Raw genomic sequence first — 15,567 nt, forward strand, 5'->3', positions numbered from 1 at the left:
TGTTAAGCGATTGGAGACGTATTTGAAAATGTTAATAATTTTAAAGCTCTCGCAATTTTTTTATTCTTTTTCTTTATTTATTTTTTTTTTCTTACACATTTTAAAGAATATTATTATATTCAGGATTGCTTCACACGTTTTCTGGATCAAAGCATTTTCGCGTAGTGGAATTTAAAAAGGGGGCCACGGTCTCGTGAACGTACAACAATAGTTATCGCAGAGAGTAGCTTTCAACCTACTCGAGGAGGAGAAAAGGGGACTGAACTAAGTCGGTACATTATAAGCTATCGCTGGCATATAAGAGGAACTCTTCGCGAGAGAGTTGACCACTCACGGGACAATTCCCATTATCGTTCACCGCACACACATTTCGCAACCAAGTCGGCGATTCTAGATCTCTTCGGATCAATAATGTCTTCGGAATAATAATTTAATTGCATTTAATCAGCTAAGAGTATTTCAGCAAATTATCAAATCGTTTTATCGGGAACACTCAAGTCGTGTGTCCGTCGAATGAATTCGCGTATTTCTCGCTAAAAAAAAAAAAGAAAAAAAAAAGGTTTAAATATTTTTCTTCCATTTATTTCGATATTACATAAAACGAACGCCTAATTTAATTTTTTGTTCCTTAATTCAATGTGAATTTATTTAAATTGACGGATAATTTTCTCTTCGAAATAAAATACGCTCGATAGGTATTTAAACAATTTTCCTTATCTCGTTTCGATACCCAGATAATATTAATTAGACGAAATTAATCAAGATTGTTACTCATACAGCGACCTATGAATATCGGACTCAATTTCGCAATTCTACTCGCTATTATTTGTATCTACGGGTTATCAAAGCTATAAATAAATAAATCAATACAAAAAAAGATCAATGGCAAACGGAAAGTATTAGTATTTCGGTACTATCAAAGTGGTCTTTGGCGAAGAGCTTTCGGCCGCTTGCTCATCGACTTCTGAAAGCTTGCGTCAGATGGCACGAGCTCACCAGAAATAAGTTTGTCGAATGTTTGATTTCAACGTGATCTAAAGGGATTATTAAAAAAAAAAAGAAGAAGAAGACGTTAAAAGCGTTAGGAAATTGCGTAAGACTTTCAAGCACAAGTTTCCTTCGTAAAATATTCGGATGATCGCGGATTAAAACTTCCGGGCGAAAGATTATTCTCTCGTTTGCCGAACAATTCTCCTTCACAAAACACGATCCGCTTTAATTGTTCGACGTATAGAAGCAAGTATCTCTCTGAATACCGAGTGGATAATTAGTGCTCGTATATCATACAGCCATTACCTTTTCCCACGCTCGGGCGATTTCCGTTTCCGCCGCGGAAACATCCTCATCCCGAGAAACGAGCTTCTGATACCAGCGTGCATCGTTGATCTCCGATCGTAAAGCGCTACAAATTACGGAAGCTCCGCAACAACCCACTCAGCGCGAGCCATCACGTCACGAAATTTTTTACGCACGCCGAATATTCATCGTTGACTTTCCTGGGAATCGCGCACGCAGATCGACGGGATAATCGATCAGTCGCGCTGATCAATTAAAAGCGGCGGCTTCATATCTCGTGCGCGCGTAGCTCGTCGAATCCCCTCACAAGCCGCGGGAGAAATTTCACTTCATCGTTCGCACTTCGTCGCGCACAACGTCCATCCTTCCGGCTCGGTAACACAAAAGTTTTCACCGCGCGAAACGAATTTTAATCTGCGGCCTCTTTGTCACGTGCGTAGATCGAGCCTCTGCCATCGCAATGATACTGAGCACGATTACACTCTCCAAAAAGCAGTCTACTAGTGGAGACACTTTCACAGACGAGCGTTCCGATGTTAAAAATACACCGCGAGCCTTCGTTACGTTTCCAAGCCGACTCGTCTCGCCGTATTTCGGTTGAATGTGATTCATCTATTGATAGTTAACAATTATTATTAGAACAAGAAATAATAATTCCTTTTTTTTCTTCTTTCTATTCTTTTTTCTTTTTTCTTTTTTTTCGTCGATATAAAATTTTGCTTGTCTCGTATGGAAATCGCAGTAATCAAATTGTCGTTTTATAAAATAATACTTTAATTGCGAAGTATATATTATATTTTAACGAAACGTAATATCGTCCCCGCGACTTTCGTGTGCGATCTTCAATTGAACGTCGTTTACGAAGATGCGCGATTTTGCCATTCATCTCGTGCTCTCGTTTTCCCCACTCGCGTTCGTCTATTTCTATCTATACCTTCCGTCCTTAATTTACCTCGAGTGACACTGGACCGGGCCGCCAAACGGGATCTCCCAAATTACATGAATCGACCGTAGCGCTTTCGTGCGCCAGATCGCGACGAGGTTTAATTAATTTGATTTACTGCGGAATCGATCTATCAAGGGGGGGGTAAGGGGGAGGGAAGGAAAAACTTGGATGATACTGCTAAAACCCGGGTAATCGAGAAGCGCTCGGTTATTGGCCACTTAAGAAATATTGACTCTTCCTTACGAAATTACTGGACTCGCCGGAAATATCGCGCCGTAAACTGCAAAGCGGCCGTATAAAAATTACAACTTTCATTAAATAATAACATCGATACTCTATAAACGAAACAGAATTATCGATTTTATATTAAATGTTTGCTCCGCCGTGATTTTCAACAAGCGCTTTTAAAACTTGCGCCGAGCACCCTCGTCTATTTTCTTCATCTTTCTTGATCCACAATACCTGCAGATCGCGCACGTAAGTTCCGGATGCCGTAAGCTCCCCGGGCATCACGGAACACTTCAAAGAACAGGAAGAAGTTTGATCGGGCGAATTTCTTCCGCGAAAACGAATTCGCGTGCTCAATAATAGATCCTAATTAGAAGTAGAGAAGAGATTTTAATTTATCCCGTTTATCGTGCGCTGCGAAAAAGGAAAGAAAAATAAAAAAAAACAATTTTTTTTTTCTAAAGGCGAAATTAAAAGCGAAGCGTCGACGAACTTTCAGATCCTGAAACTAATTGCGTACATAAAACGAGGCAAAGGTCTAATTGTTAGACTTCCGACGTTCATTGATAAATATTCGTGGATCACGGTGAGTCCCTGAGACGCGATTTGACGCTCGTGTCACAGTAGGCGGAATGGCAGACAGTTAGTGTATTTTAGAAACGAAGGTAAGACGTGTCTGGCCTGAGAACGGCTAAACAACGTCAGGCCGTTCGCCAGAAGTTGCAGGGCTAGGAAAGTATTCGAGCGACATCATCGTTTCGCTATAAATATCCTGGCTTCTTACGGCTTCATCTCGGCAAACTTTTATTCGCCAATATTTGTAAAACTTGTCGCCGCCGACGGGCATGAAATATACCGTTCCTCCGCCATGTATTCCCGAAATTTCGGTTTAAAAGCGTATCGCTCGGCCGATAGAATTTCCCGTAATTGGGGTCATTTCTCCGCGGGCTATTTTGGCGCAAACAATTAAGAGTTAAACGCGCTGCTATGCGCAGCTTTCCAAAGTCCGACACGTTCTATGCATTCCCGGCGCGATAAATTCCAAACTAATTGAAACGCGTATATACCCCGGGCTCCGTGCCGGCTTTTGAATATATTAATTCGCACGATTCCGCGACTTCCCCGCTCGATCTCTCAATCGTTATCAACTCCCCGAGCTCGGCGATATTAAGATTAAAAAGGAAAAAAAAAATTCACAAAGGCGAAATTATATTTCCCGTCGATATTTAGTCAAAGAAGGCGAAATTGCAGTAACGAATCTCGTATTGGCCATTAGCTCGCGGAATTAAATTACTGATTTATTCAGGGCTCAAAGAGGCTGAGTCGCGAGAGGCTGAATGATTGATGAGCGGGGGATGATGTTATCTCAGCGTGTACCGCTAATGGAGAGACCAACTGTCCGCGTTACGCACTGGCGCAATGCAGACTGCGAGGGAAGCCACGCGCACGTAAGCACGAAATCTCCGCCGAGAGCAGGAAACTCGGGGCTCGGTCACGTGTACGCGGCGATGACGTTAGCCGGATGCAGTCGGCCCGCGATCGATCGCAGTTCGAGGCGGTAAAAGCTTTCACCGCGTCACCGACACCTTTTATTATATTTATCCGAAGAACGGGGAGGACTTTTTTCCTTTCTTTCTTATTCTTTTTACGCGGCTCTTAGACTAAATCAACTCTGAATCAACTTAAACACTTTCTTTGCCTTCGAATCTGCGCCAGCGACGTTTGTCATGCTTAACTAGAATGTAGCCGCAGCGCTTGTGCACTAGATCAATCATAGTATAAATTCAGACGCTCGTTAGAAGCTCTCTACGCGAACTCTTCGCATTAAAGTTATGAGAGAACTTCTTGAAAAATTGACGTTTTAAACAAAGGGACGTGACTCACCCTTACCATACGAGTATGATTTGGCTGCACTTACCTGAAACAAAAGGAAATAAAATACATTAGTTTGAATTAAAAATTAACAAGATACTTATTAATCTCAAATTTTATATTTCACATTTAATAATTATTTTTAATAACTTTCTTTTGCTTTAAATTAAAAAAAAAAAAAAAAGTACTTTTAGATAAATTAATTTCGCGCTAAGGAAATTGTTATATCATCTAATCAATGTACGTTGCTCATTCAATGGGCTTTCGGATAGAGGCAGGTTCAAGTGGGAGCTAAAAAGCGCGCCTTCGCAAGTGAAGACGAAAGGGAACGCGAAACGGGGTGGCGCGCGATATGTCGCAATGCGTCTTGACGTCACCGACGTCACTGGTGGGACTCGAGGGGTTGATGGGCGGGTGGGAGGTCCAGATGAGGACCATGCGGACGCACGTGCATGTCGTCGACGAGCCACTGCGACGAGCCATCTGTCGGCTTTCACGGCAAAGCGGCACCGAAAGCGCATCCAGCACTGGTAATTCAATTCGCTGGATCAATCGAAACAATTGAATCGATCGATTCCGGAGACAGCAAAGGCAGCGCACTGTCCACGAGGCAATCAAAAACTGCCGTCAATTTGAATATAATTTTTTTCCTTTTTTTCGTTAAGCGAAACTTAAATAACATTGAGAATTTAAAATGGTTTTTAAACTTTTAAACTAGAAAATAAACTTTTTCTTTTTTTTTTTTTTTTCTTTTTCCTTGTACTATTTTTATTAAATATTTCTATAAAGGCATTCCCAAGGCTTCAAAGGAAATTCGATTTTATATTGTCCATCCCACGTTCTTTTCCAGACGCGAAAGGAGTTCCATCGGAAATCAAAAAAGCCCCGCACGGAATGCTCTTTGAATTATCAGAGGGCGGCCCCTTTGAGTTCATTTCGCACAGATCGCGCTAAATAGTAAAGAATTTTAGGAAAGGAATTCTTTTCGCGTGTTCAGTAATTATCTGCGTTATTCGAGGGAATCGATGGGAGATCCTTTGACTGGGCTAATTGAACTCTCGGGTAGACTTCCGTCCCTCCTTTGATTTGCGACTAAATAATCGAGAAATTATTCCCGGAATTAATTACACGTAGGAAGGCGAAGCTCGGTTTCTTTCCTTCCGTACGCGAGGCGCTATTACCGTAATGAATTACTGGGCGCATCCGGGAATTTCCGGCAAAAGGTCAGTTTCGGTCGGCCGACTAATTTGACACATTGCTCCGTTAATTTCGACGTCTTAATATTCGCGCAAAATCCCCATCCCCGAAAAGAAGAAGCGGACAGAATGAATTATCACCGCCCCATATCGGCATTCGAGACGCTACCCTGCGGAGTTACGGGCGCGAAGTTCGCGGGGGATAATAGCGTGCAGCCACGGGAGAGATCGATGATCCTGCTCGTTTGGGAACTTCCGCGAATGCCGGGGCGCTTAACGAGAATTCAAAAGGGTCGAGGGTCGGCCGTGTCGCGGCTGTAAGGACGCCGCTATTTTCGTCCCGTCCTGCATCACCCTCTGTCCCACCGCTCGCTCGCTACGAACGGCAAACTCGATTTCCAACTCGGCTGTCGTCCGTATGAAAGACCGAGACGACGTGCAATAATACGCGAAAATGGTGTATGATTAATTATCGCTCGATTACCGCGTCTCGCAAAATATCCCCGTTCGAATCTCGCAATTGACTCTCCGCGCGAGAGCCTCCAAATGCACTTCTCGATTAATGGTACTTAAAAATTAAAGAAAAAAAAAGAAAGAAAGAAAGAGATATACTTAAATAAAATAAAATACATGGAAAATAAAACCGTCACGTTCTTTTTTTCTTTTTTTTTTGCATGCATGCGTATATAAAGTCGCTAATAAAATGCAGATTTGATGCGGCGTTGGCTCCTTAGAGAGGGACAAGTGAAATTTAAAAGACAAACACGTCGAGAGATACATTTGTGTGACACAAAAGAATTTATTTCTCACTAAAGCATGTAGATGGCTCCACCCACGCCTCGTAACAAGGGTACACGTGTTACACCCCCGTTCCAAGATGTAGGTGGTGATTCTGTCGATAGAACACAGAATTTCCCTCAAAATGCCAAAAGCCTTCTAATACTATATTTAATTTACCACGATCTAATTGAACTCTATCAACCATCGCCTATTTCATTATCAATACTTTAATTAAATACTTGAATCAAATACTTAAATTAAAATAAATTTACATAATAATTGCTTACAAATAATTATTAAATTTCCATTTCCATCAATTATTTTATTAATTTTGATGATCGACTTTGATTCCGACAATTTATATTTTTAATTTAGATTCTGCGCGGAATTTTAGAAATAACGAATAATTCTTTTTTTATCAGAACAGTTCGATCATTTATATTGAATTCCTCACGGCACCATCGTGACCTGTGATCAATCATTTAATACGTCTAGCACGCTGAAATTTCGTTCTGCAACAGGTCTTGCGGCGTCAAACTGGGGAATTTTGCTAAAAAACGTCCGCGGAATCAAAGGGTGGTATACGATCAACAACCCTTGCAATCGCATCCCCTCGCGGCGAGCCAGTGCACGCGTGTGCGTGTCGGTTCTGTGCGCGCGCGCGTGGCACCTCACTGGCCGCGCACACGTCGTATTGATTCATCGCGAAAATCATGAATGAACGTAATTCCTTCGATGCTCGAGCCTTCGCCGGGCCGTTTCACGCGTGAGCGAATAAATCGTTGACGATAACCCGCGCGAGGAATCACTAACGACTCGCGATTAATGGCGAATGGTCGGCGACCGACCGAAAAAGTATCGTCTCAATCCCTACGATCGATTTAGCCTTCCCTTGAAAGGTATCTCGATTGAAAAAGTAACAGAAAAGTGGCGGAAACTCGCCCGCTTTATTGACCGCTGTCGTTTCATTAGGTCAATATCTCCGGCCCGCTCGCGAGAAACTTGAAAAGCGCTGATGTTATATTATCTGAAATCTCTCGCGAGCCACCGATATCTCCCGGTGGATTGTACTTCCTTCGTTTATATTCAGTTTATTCGGAAAATTGCCGATCTCCGTGCGGATTTCTTGGCTTTAAGAGCCGTCACTACGTATCAGAGAGCCCAACTCGTACAATCAAAATATAAATTACAGTTATTACAAAATCTTTTGATTTTACTGTTAAGTTTAAATTAAATTAAATTTTAAATTAAACATTATTCGCAATTAATCTCTTCAACGAGATGAAGGCATCGAGATGACAGTGGGCTACCGCGACGAATACGATTATACGACTTAGGATTGTACGAGTTGGGCTCTCTGATACGTATTAGACAGCTCGGCTAGACTACGCACGGCATGGCGCCGCGAAATCGAGTTAACAGGAAGCCTCCCTCAGGAACTTTCCGCGACATCGGCAAATACAATGTCGGCGATGTTGAATACAATGGGGTGATGATACCCAGGGGATGACACAAAATTCAGAATTCAGAAACGATTAAACCGTAATATCACAACGAATCATTTCCACCGATTTATCGGAAAGAGTACTCTATTATATTTTATTTACTTATGAAAAAGAAAGTCTCTGGCAAATTGTTTGATACTTTAAAAATTTCCCGAAACAGATTCGTTTCAATATGCAATCGGTATAATTGCCGGCTTTAGAAAATTCTTATTAACTTAAAAAAGAAATAAATAAACTTCAGCATTATACTTTTTACAACGTGAATAAAAAAATATAAAAAAAAATGTACACACATGCCGCGGAATATGTTTTAAATGGTGGAAGGTATCGTCACGTCACATCGTCTATCATGCAAATCATCACGACACGTTGATTGCGAGCGTGTCGTGTCGATTGTTCGTGCTCGATCCTCGTCGGAAGTTTCACACACGCGATCACGTATCAACCAGACCGAGGATCTCGCCGAGGGAAAACTCAAATTTTGAGGGATTTACATAAAGGATTACGTTTACTCGAAATAGCGCCAGTTAATAATTTCGGCATACAAATTTACAATAATTATGCATAAGAGAACCGACATTACGAATTTGAATAGCGTCGGCACGCATATATTATCAAGGATCCTGAGTAAATTTCAATGTGTTTCAGCCCGTTGCTTCTAATTTATCAGAGAGTTATTAAAAACAATAAGCTCAACGAATAAAATAAAATATTTCTTCTACCGCGTATGTTAAAAAGAAAAATTAATTATAATATTAATTATACATTATATGTATTATATATTCATTATACATAAATATATTTCACATGTTAAATTAATTTTTTTTCTTTTCCAGTAATGAAAATGAGGGAAAGCGTAAAAAGAGGCCTTTATGTTAGACTAATGTCTCTTTCACCGCCGAAGTTCTCGCCATCGAAGCAATCGCTGTCAATTCGTCGAGAGTAAATCTCAAACCGCAATGAAATCTAACGGAGGAACATCATCACGTCGTTGCTTCGATTCAGAGAACCATTAAATACAATAGGTAATTATCGACGGATACGATATCTGCCGCAGCGAATGCGGCAAGGAGAAAGAAATAGGTTAATTAACAGCAATCTGCTATAATTGCGCTATTTTACTGGCGCAGTCAAATAAACCTTTTTTTTTTTTCTCTCTTTCTCTCTCTCTTTCTCTCTTCTATGCTCATGCTTTCTTTTTTAGATTTAATTAATCTTCTCATTAAACCTTTTAAAGATTTATTAAAATTATAAGACATTTCGCGTCGTAAATATCACTATTCCGTACGTATAAATGTACAAAACGGTCTATTTGTAAAACGATATTAAATTCCTTCGATTTCCTGCGGGCAAAGCGAGAGAAACGTGGCCACAAAAATAACGGATGTCGACATTGATCAAGATAAGATGCGCGTCCAACAATAAGTGTAACGAGAAAATGGGGAAATAACATGCTGAAACGGTGCCAATTCGATGTTATACGCCAAGGAGAACCGCCAAATTCGATTGTTTTATAAAACGGTCAATAAAGAACTTGAACTGCGCAACCTTTTTTATCACCCTCTCTGTCTTTCCGCGTATCATTTGTTTCAACTTTCCGCGACTTTTTATTCACCTCGAATGGCAAAACTCCCTCTCAGATTTTTACGTCTCACGCGTAAAAGTCTCACGTCTGGTCGCGTAAAAAAAAAAAAAAAGAAGAAAAGAAAAAAAGGAAACTTACAAGCGTTTTTCTTCACGCATTACCTTTTCCTTCTCTCCACGCATATCTTTAAATTTAACGGGCTTCAAACGTGCGATAAAACAGCTAAGAAGTATTCGAAACGTTTCTTACGTGTGCTTTTTACAGTTCAAAATTGTTGAGCTCTATTTTAAATCAATTGTTACGTTAAGCTGCACGACTTTTCCGCGTATTGTTTTAATTTGTGAAAGAATAAGATTTATTTTGCTGCGATATGTAATTCTAATAGAAAATAACTATTATTGTAGCCCGAGGGCTCTTTGTTCCGTACGTCAAAATACCCGACGTTCGTTGATCGGCTGGAAATTATTGTGACGTTTTAATTTTCGTTGGATACCTTCCAGATCCGCGAGACCCCGACTCGGAGTAGTTTAACGAAAACATCAGTCAACCGGGCGTTTTCCGGTATCTAGTAATCCTACCGGAAAGGATTAACGTGCATCCGGATAATAAAGCGGCCAGATCCGGTGGCAATTGCCGTTTTGAGACAAATGAAACGACTCGTAAAATGTCCCAGGACATTTCGCGTACCGTTAACTACCGTTCGTTTTATGTCTCGTTAATAATCCGATCCGTATCATTTACTAAGATGTCATAAAAACGCAGAATTGCTGGGAAAATGCAGACCAATTAATTTCTACTGCAAATATATTGAGGACCCTCTCTTTTATTACGATTACTAATATCGCGATCTACTAATATCTTATGAAAATCACGTTATAATAATCTTTTCTCTTAACTATTCCATTAAAATATATAATTTCTAAAGTGTTGAAACTTTAACAAGCGGATCAAACTTTTACTAATAAGAATATCGATTGCAGGTGTTCTAAAAAATTTATAAAATTATTGTCAAAGAATTTCGTGCAAAAACGATAATTAATTATTCAAAAATGATCAATACATTCTCGTCACGACCTTCCTCCTTTCTTATCGTACAGTTTTTCTCCTAAGCGTCCTTAATTACGCGGAAAATTTCGTAATAACAGAATAACACCGAGCTGAAAGAATTTATCACAATTGCAGAAAAAAAAAAAAGAAAAAGAAAAAGATTAAATCACCAACTATTCTGACATCTCAATTTAATTAAATATATCTAAAATAATAAATATAAATTTATCATAATTTAATTCTATAATTTTAATTTACCATAATTATTTCCCAAATAAAAATTATTTTATTTCTAATATAAGTCGCTTTTCACGCCTCGCGATATTCTTCACCGGCGGACCTTTTTTCATCGCGCGTTCCTCGTACGAATCGTTAAACAGTATGCATGGAATAGTTATACACGATTCACGCGGCAATCATTAACAGTTTTTATCTTTCCCGTGGCTGCTATATAATCGTTCCGGGAGGTTTCGCAATAACGTTACACGCGACGCCAGCAACACGTGGCACGTTATAACACTCGCGTCACTTCAAGATCCAGAGGCGAGCGATTTGGCAAACTGCTTCCCGGTGCCTGCGGAGGCCGAGGAGTAGACGCGAGAGAAGGATAATTGGATTAGTCCCATCCAACTTCACCAATCTCTTAAATCTCGCGCCGAGGTCGCAAGTCTTCCCGAATCACCGAGCATTTTTTACAGACACGCGAGGGAGATTCTACCGCGCCGCCGTGTTCGAGGTGACGTGCGCCAAATTAGACGCGATTAAGCGAAGACGTTAGCGCTGATATGAAATTAAAGATATTTTTATTGTCGGAACGCGTTTCGTTTCTATCAAGCCCTGGCCCTTTTCCATTACGCGTTATCTCGTATTAATTTTCAGAAAATCAATTACTGCGCGGGATCGCTTCCGTCGGATAATATTCATTGCGTTATATTTTTTTACCTGCTGTAAATCGAGGAGCGAGAGTTTTTGATTAACCTAGGATTTTTCAAGCTGCTGAAACCGAGGGTTATAACTGTATGATCTGTGACGATGCGTCAATATTAGTTCTCGACGACACTGCTTTGTGCACAGCCTACTTCCCACGGGAAAGAATATAAAGAGAATATTGAATATCCACAGTGCTATATCAAACACGATGCTGAATGCGTTGCATGTACGTGAGCTCGGGTGTGCATACGTTGCTTGCGCACACGTCAGGAATATTTGATTTAATCATAATGTGCGTATCAGTCGAGCGTAAATTAGATCGCTTTAATATATAAATATCTGAAAATTAATTACATACTTCACCGAGTTACCGAAGGAACTAATTTCCGAATGCATTACGAATCACAACGTTTATGAGTGAGTTAAATAAAAATTAAAAAAAGAGAGCTGGAAAATCTAGATATCCATACGTTTTTTTTGCCGCGTGCTGAGTCTACTGCGCGTTCTGACCTATCCCACGCGCGCTCGGCTGTCCAGACAGCCGGTCGCCGGACCCGCCGATCGCCGCGATAGTGTGAGTACTTGCGTGTGTTTACTTCTGGCCGGCACCTTGCGCTCGAAATTCTTAAGGTGGCGGACGCGCGGGTGGCGGGCGGCGAGAACCGGTTTTGCCCGGCGATTTCGGCAGTCGAGCGAGCGTAGCGTAAGGTCCAGACCAAAACAGTAAACAAACACGCGGCGAAAAAAAGTTAAGATATCTATTTAGAGATACGGTCCGCGCTGGACAGTGACTACGCGACTACCGATGCTAGACAGATTTTGTTTTTTTTAAATGACAACTTTATAAATACTTTCTTATAATTTCTTGACTCGTACCAAGCAAGTCATTAGTTAAGAAACATATTTAATCTGCGCGATCTAACCACTAGCTGGAAAATCAGATTAGTTAAATAAATTTCCACTCAGGCAGTCAGATTCTTAAAATAAATCCTACATATTCGTCGAGATCTATTTGAACATTACATTATTTAACAATGACATGTCCCGTTTGATTGCAGTGTAAAACGGCTGCACGGTGACCTAAAAAACTTTCGAAAACAGCTGGCTCCACTTGCAGGAAAAAGTTTTATAGTTTCGAAAAAAAAAAAAAAAAGAGGGGGAGAAATTTAATATACGTTTATCACGCTGACTTTTTATAATTTATGCAAAGCAATAAAAAAAAAAAGTAGTATATCGTTAGACAGTGCTCCCTGTACGAGTACGCGACGCGAACACGTAGAACGTAAAAATTCACGAAACCTTAAGTCAGAAATGCGAGGAGGACACGAAAGGAAATAGCCGAGCGACTCGTCGCGCATTCTCCCGTACTAAGAAGTCTTGTAAAACTTAATGCTCAAAGTGTACGTATGAAACATTTTCCGAGTCAAGAAAATGAACCCACTCAGGAATAACAGAAAATGCTTTGTTTGAAATAAAAGTAGTTTCGCCATTGTGGAATATTTCAGTGATGAAAAATTTTAATGGGAAGGCCACGGAAAGGAAGAAAAGAAAAAAAAAAAGAAAAAAAAAAAAACGGACACTCATTACTTACATTGGATTTGCCCGCGTTTCGAGAACGACAGCGGAATATATGATATGACAGTTTATTCTGTTTGAACGTACTGCTTTATATCTCGTAACATGCGTAGACGTGGTCGATAGTTGTAGCCAGATCGCGAAATACGTGGATAAATCCATGTTCCAGACTGCCAGTCGGGCAGAAAAACACTGGCGCGAATATCGGCGATATTGTCGTTCGATTCGAGCAGCAGATGAAAAATGTAAAGCGATGGAGAAAACAATGCGATTTTTTAAACGATTGTACGGGAATGATTTTCAATAACGGCGATAAAAGCGGCGAGTGCCAATTGTTCATTTCTCGGTATCGCAATGCGTCGAAGATGACCGCGACATTTTAAAGACGTTGAAATACGCTAAGAGATATATATTTTTTTAATTATCATTAGTGGCGCGATTGTGCTCTTTCATCCGCTACCGTTTAGTATAATTAAAGTAATACTTTCGATGGAATATTAATATTTCTTTCCTGCTTAATGAATCACCAGGTTCTCTATTTATAGCGAGCGAAAAACAAAAGGAAAGTATTTTATTTATTTGGCCGCAATATCGCTTATAAATGTCTATATATTAAACTTACAAATACGTAATAAAATTTTATATTACATTTCTAAATTAATTAGCACACACATATGCACAGTACATATGCGAAGAAAAAGAAAAGGTTAAAAATTTCTATTAAAAAATAATGAAAAGTTTATTTAAATATAAGAAAAAAAAAAATAAAATAAAATAAAAAGCAAACTTTCTTCCTCTGTCATAAGTTCGAAGCTTTATATTAGATTCGTTGAAACGATTTTCTTCGATAATACCGACGTTTCATTTGTTTTATACGCGAAAAATGTCGCGTTATCATATTGGCTTAGAGTGATCCGACAACGTGACATACAGTCATGTTTTGCGACTTGGCACGAGGTAAACTGGCTGGGAACATTTTTATCGCGCTACGTTCGGTACAAGATTTACAAAAGACACGCAGCCACGAGCGATATTGCAACCGCCGCCTATGCAGTCTATTAAACATAGATAGGAGTACCGCATTGCCGTGAATCGGCGCGCGGTAGTGCTAGAGGTTTGCTGCGCCCGGTCTCTCTCCGCATCAGGGGTTCTCCTGAAAAACCACTCCGAGGAAAGTTCCCCGAGTCCCGTCTTTCTTTAATAATAAACTTTAACCGCGGAAATAACTCGCTGAATGTTGTCTTCAGTTAATATTCTATTAATAACACATTCAAAACGCAGCAGCGGAGAACTAGCTAAAGGTATATCTGTCTCGAAAGATAACAAATCGTTCGTAAATTTTCGAAATATTTCCCGAGCCACCGTCGGACGTCTACAATAGACCAGAAAAAAAAAGTTTTTTTAATTAAAAAAATAACTTAACGCTTACGCTACCATATTAATCTAACGGGAATTTTCTAAACGTTCATATAACTATTAATTTCGTCCAAGCTTTTCAAGAGGATCGCTATTGAATATCTTCGACCAACGTAATCAAGGCACCGGCATCAATTACGGCGTAATATCAAACACCTCGTTATCAAATCTCGTTACAACGACGCGGTAACGTTGCCTTAATAAAATTTTGCTTATCGGGACGGGCGATCGTTACGGTCAACAGCGGGCTGGTACTGATAATGCCGGTGGGTTTTTTGAGAACCGCTGCGGAGAACAAAACGACCATGCAGACACCGCACAGACTCTACGTGCGAGCGCTATACCGGACACTGTATAGGCACGCTATATGTATAATGATAGTAACGAAGCTCCGTTGCGAGTCAGTGTCGGGTCGCAGCCTCGCTCTTGCCCTCGGCCTCGTTCGTTATTCTTAACGTCATCGCGGCCGCAGTCAAATCTATGTGCGTGTCTACCACCACCCTGGCCCTCGCCCTCGCCCTCGCCTATGCGCATCACCTCTGCACCCTTCGCCACCACCATTCGCTTCGCACCACTTCACCCTTCCCGTTTATCCATTCGTCGCGGCTTTAACATCCACAATTCCCTTCCTCGCTTCTTTTCCATTCCGGGAAAGGGAAGCGATCTTTTATGGATTTTTCATGCCGCGTTACAGCGTCGCGAAAAAGCGCGTTACCCCGTTCGAAATAATTTCTCTCCCTCATCCGCCCTCCCTCCCACCCCTCCGTTTCTACCGCCACCCGTTCTAGCCTCTGCATTACGGACACGTGTCCCCTTCCCATGTTCGCGAAATGCTATTTAGAAAATCACTTTGCCGATTGTAAGACGACGACGTTGCTCCTCTCGTGCCGGTCACCGGGGTGTATCGCGCCCCGCGATTTACATTTCCTGTACTCACGCATACTCATATATGCATATCGCGAACTATCCGCGGGGGATTGTTGCACGCACGCGCTATTACACCGGGACATCTCATTTAGATGCAAGAATACCGCATGCATCAGAGCTAAATCCGGGTGTTGAATTCGCGCTGGGGAAACGGATATGTTTACCGAACGCTCTCGCGATCGACGTTTACTGATTCTGAAAATTCTAGAACGCGCGCACGTTTCGGGTTTTCCCAGATCGCGTAATCACGGACCGCTGAGTGAA

General features: G+C 40.9%; 1 protein-coding gene across 8 annotated transcripts in view; it reads right to left on the reverse strand.

The window, feature by feature from the left end:
* Shaker (potassium voltage-gated channel protein Shaker) overlaps positions 1-15,567 on the reverse strand; it is a 77,314-nt gene that overhangs the window by 53,097 nt on the left and 8,650 nt on the right. Inside the window, exon 1 of one of the 8 annotated variants that reach the window (XM_070672010.1) lies at positions 1,297-2,368. The exons of the other annotated variants lie outside the window; for them this stretch is intronic. Within the exon in view, the coding sequence (XP_070528111.1) occupies positions 1,297-1,379 (83 nt within the window). The 5' untranslated portion in view covers positions 1,380-2,368. Of the gene's footprint in view, positions 1-1,296; positions 2,369-15,567 lie in introns of those variants that run through there. 8 annotated transcript variants of the gene reach the window in all.

The sequence above is a fragment of the Cardiocondyla obscurior genome, linkage group LG24 (assembly GCF_019399895.1).
Source record: "Cardiocondyla obscurior isolate alpha-2009 linkage group LG24, Cobs3.1, whole genome shotgun sequence".
NCBI classification, from domain to species: Eukaryota; Metazoa; Arthropoda; class Insecta; order Hymenoptera; family Formicidae; genus Cardiocondyla; species Cardiocondyla obscurior.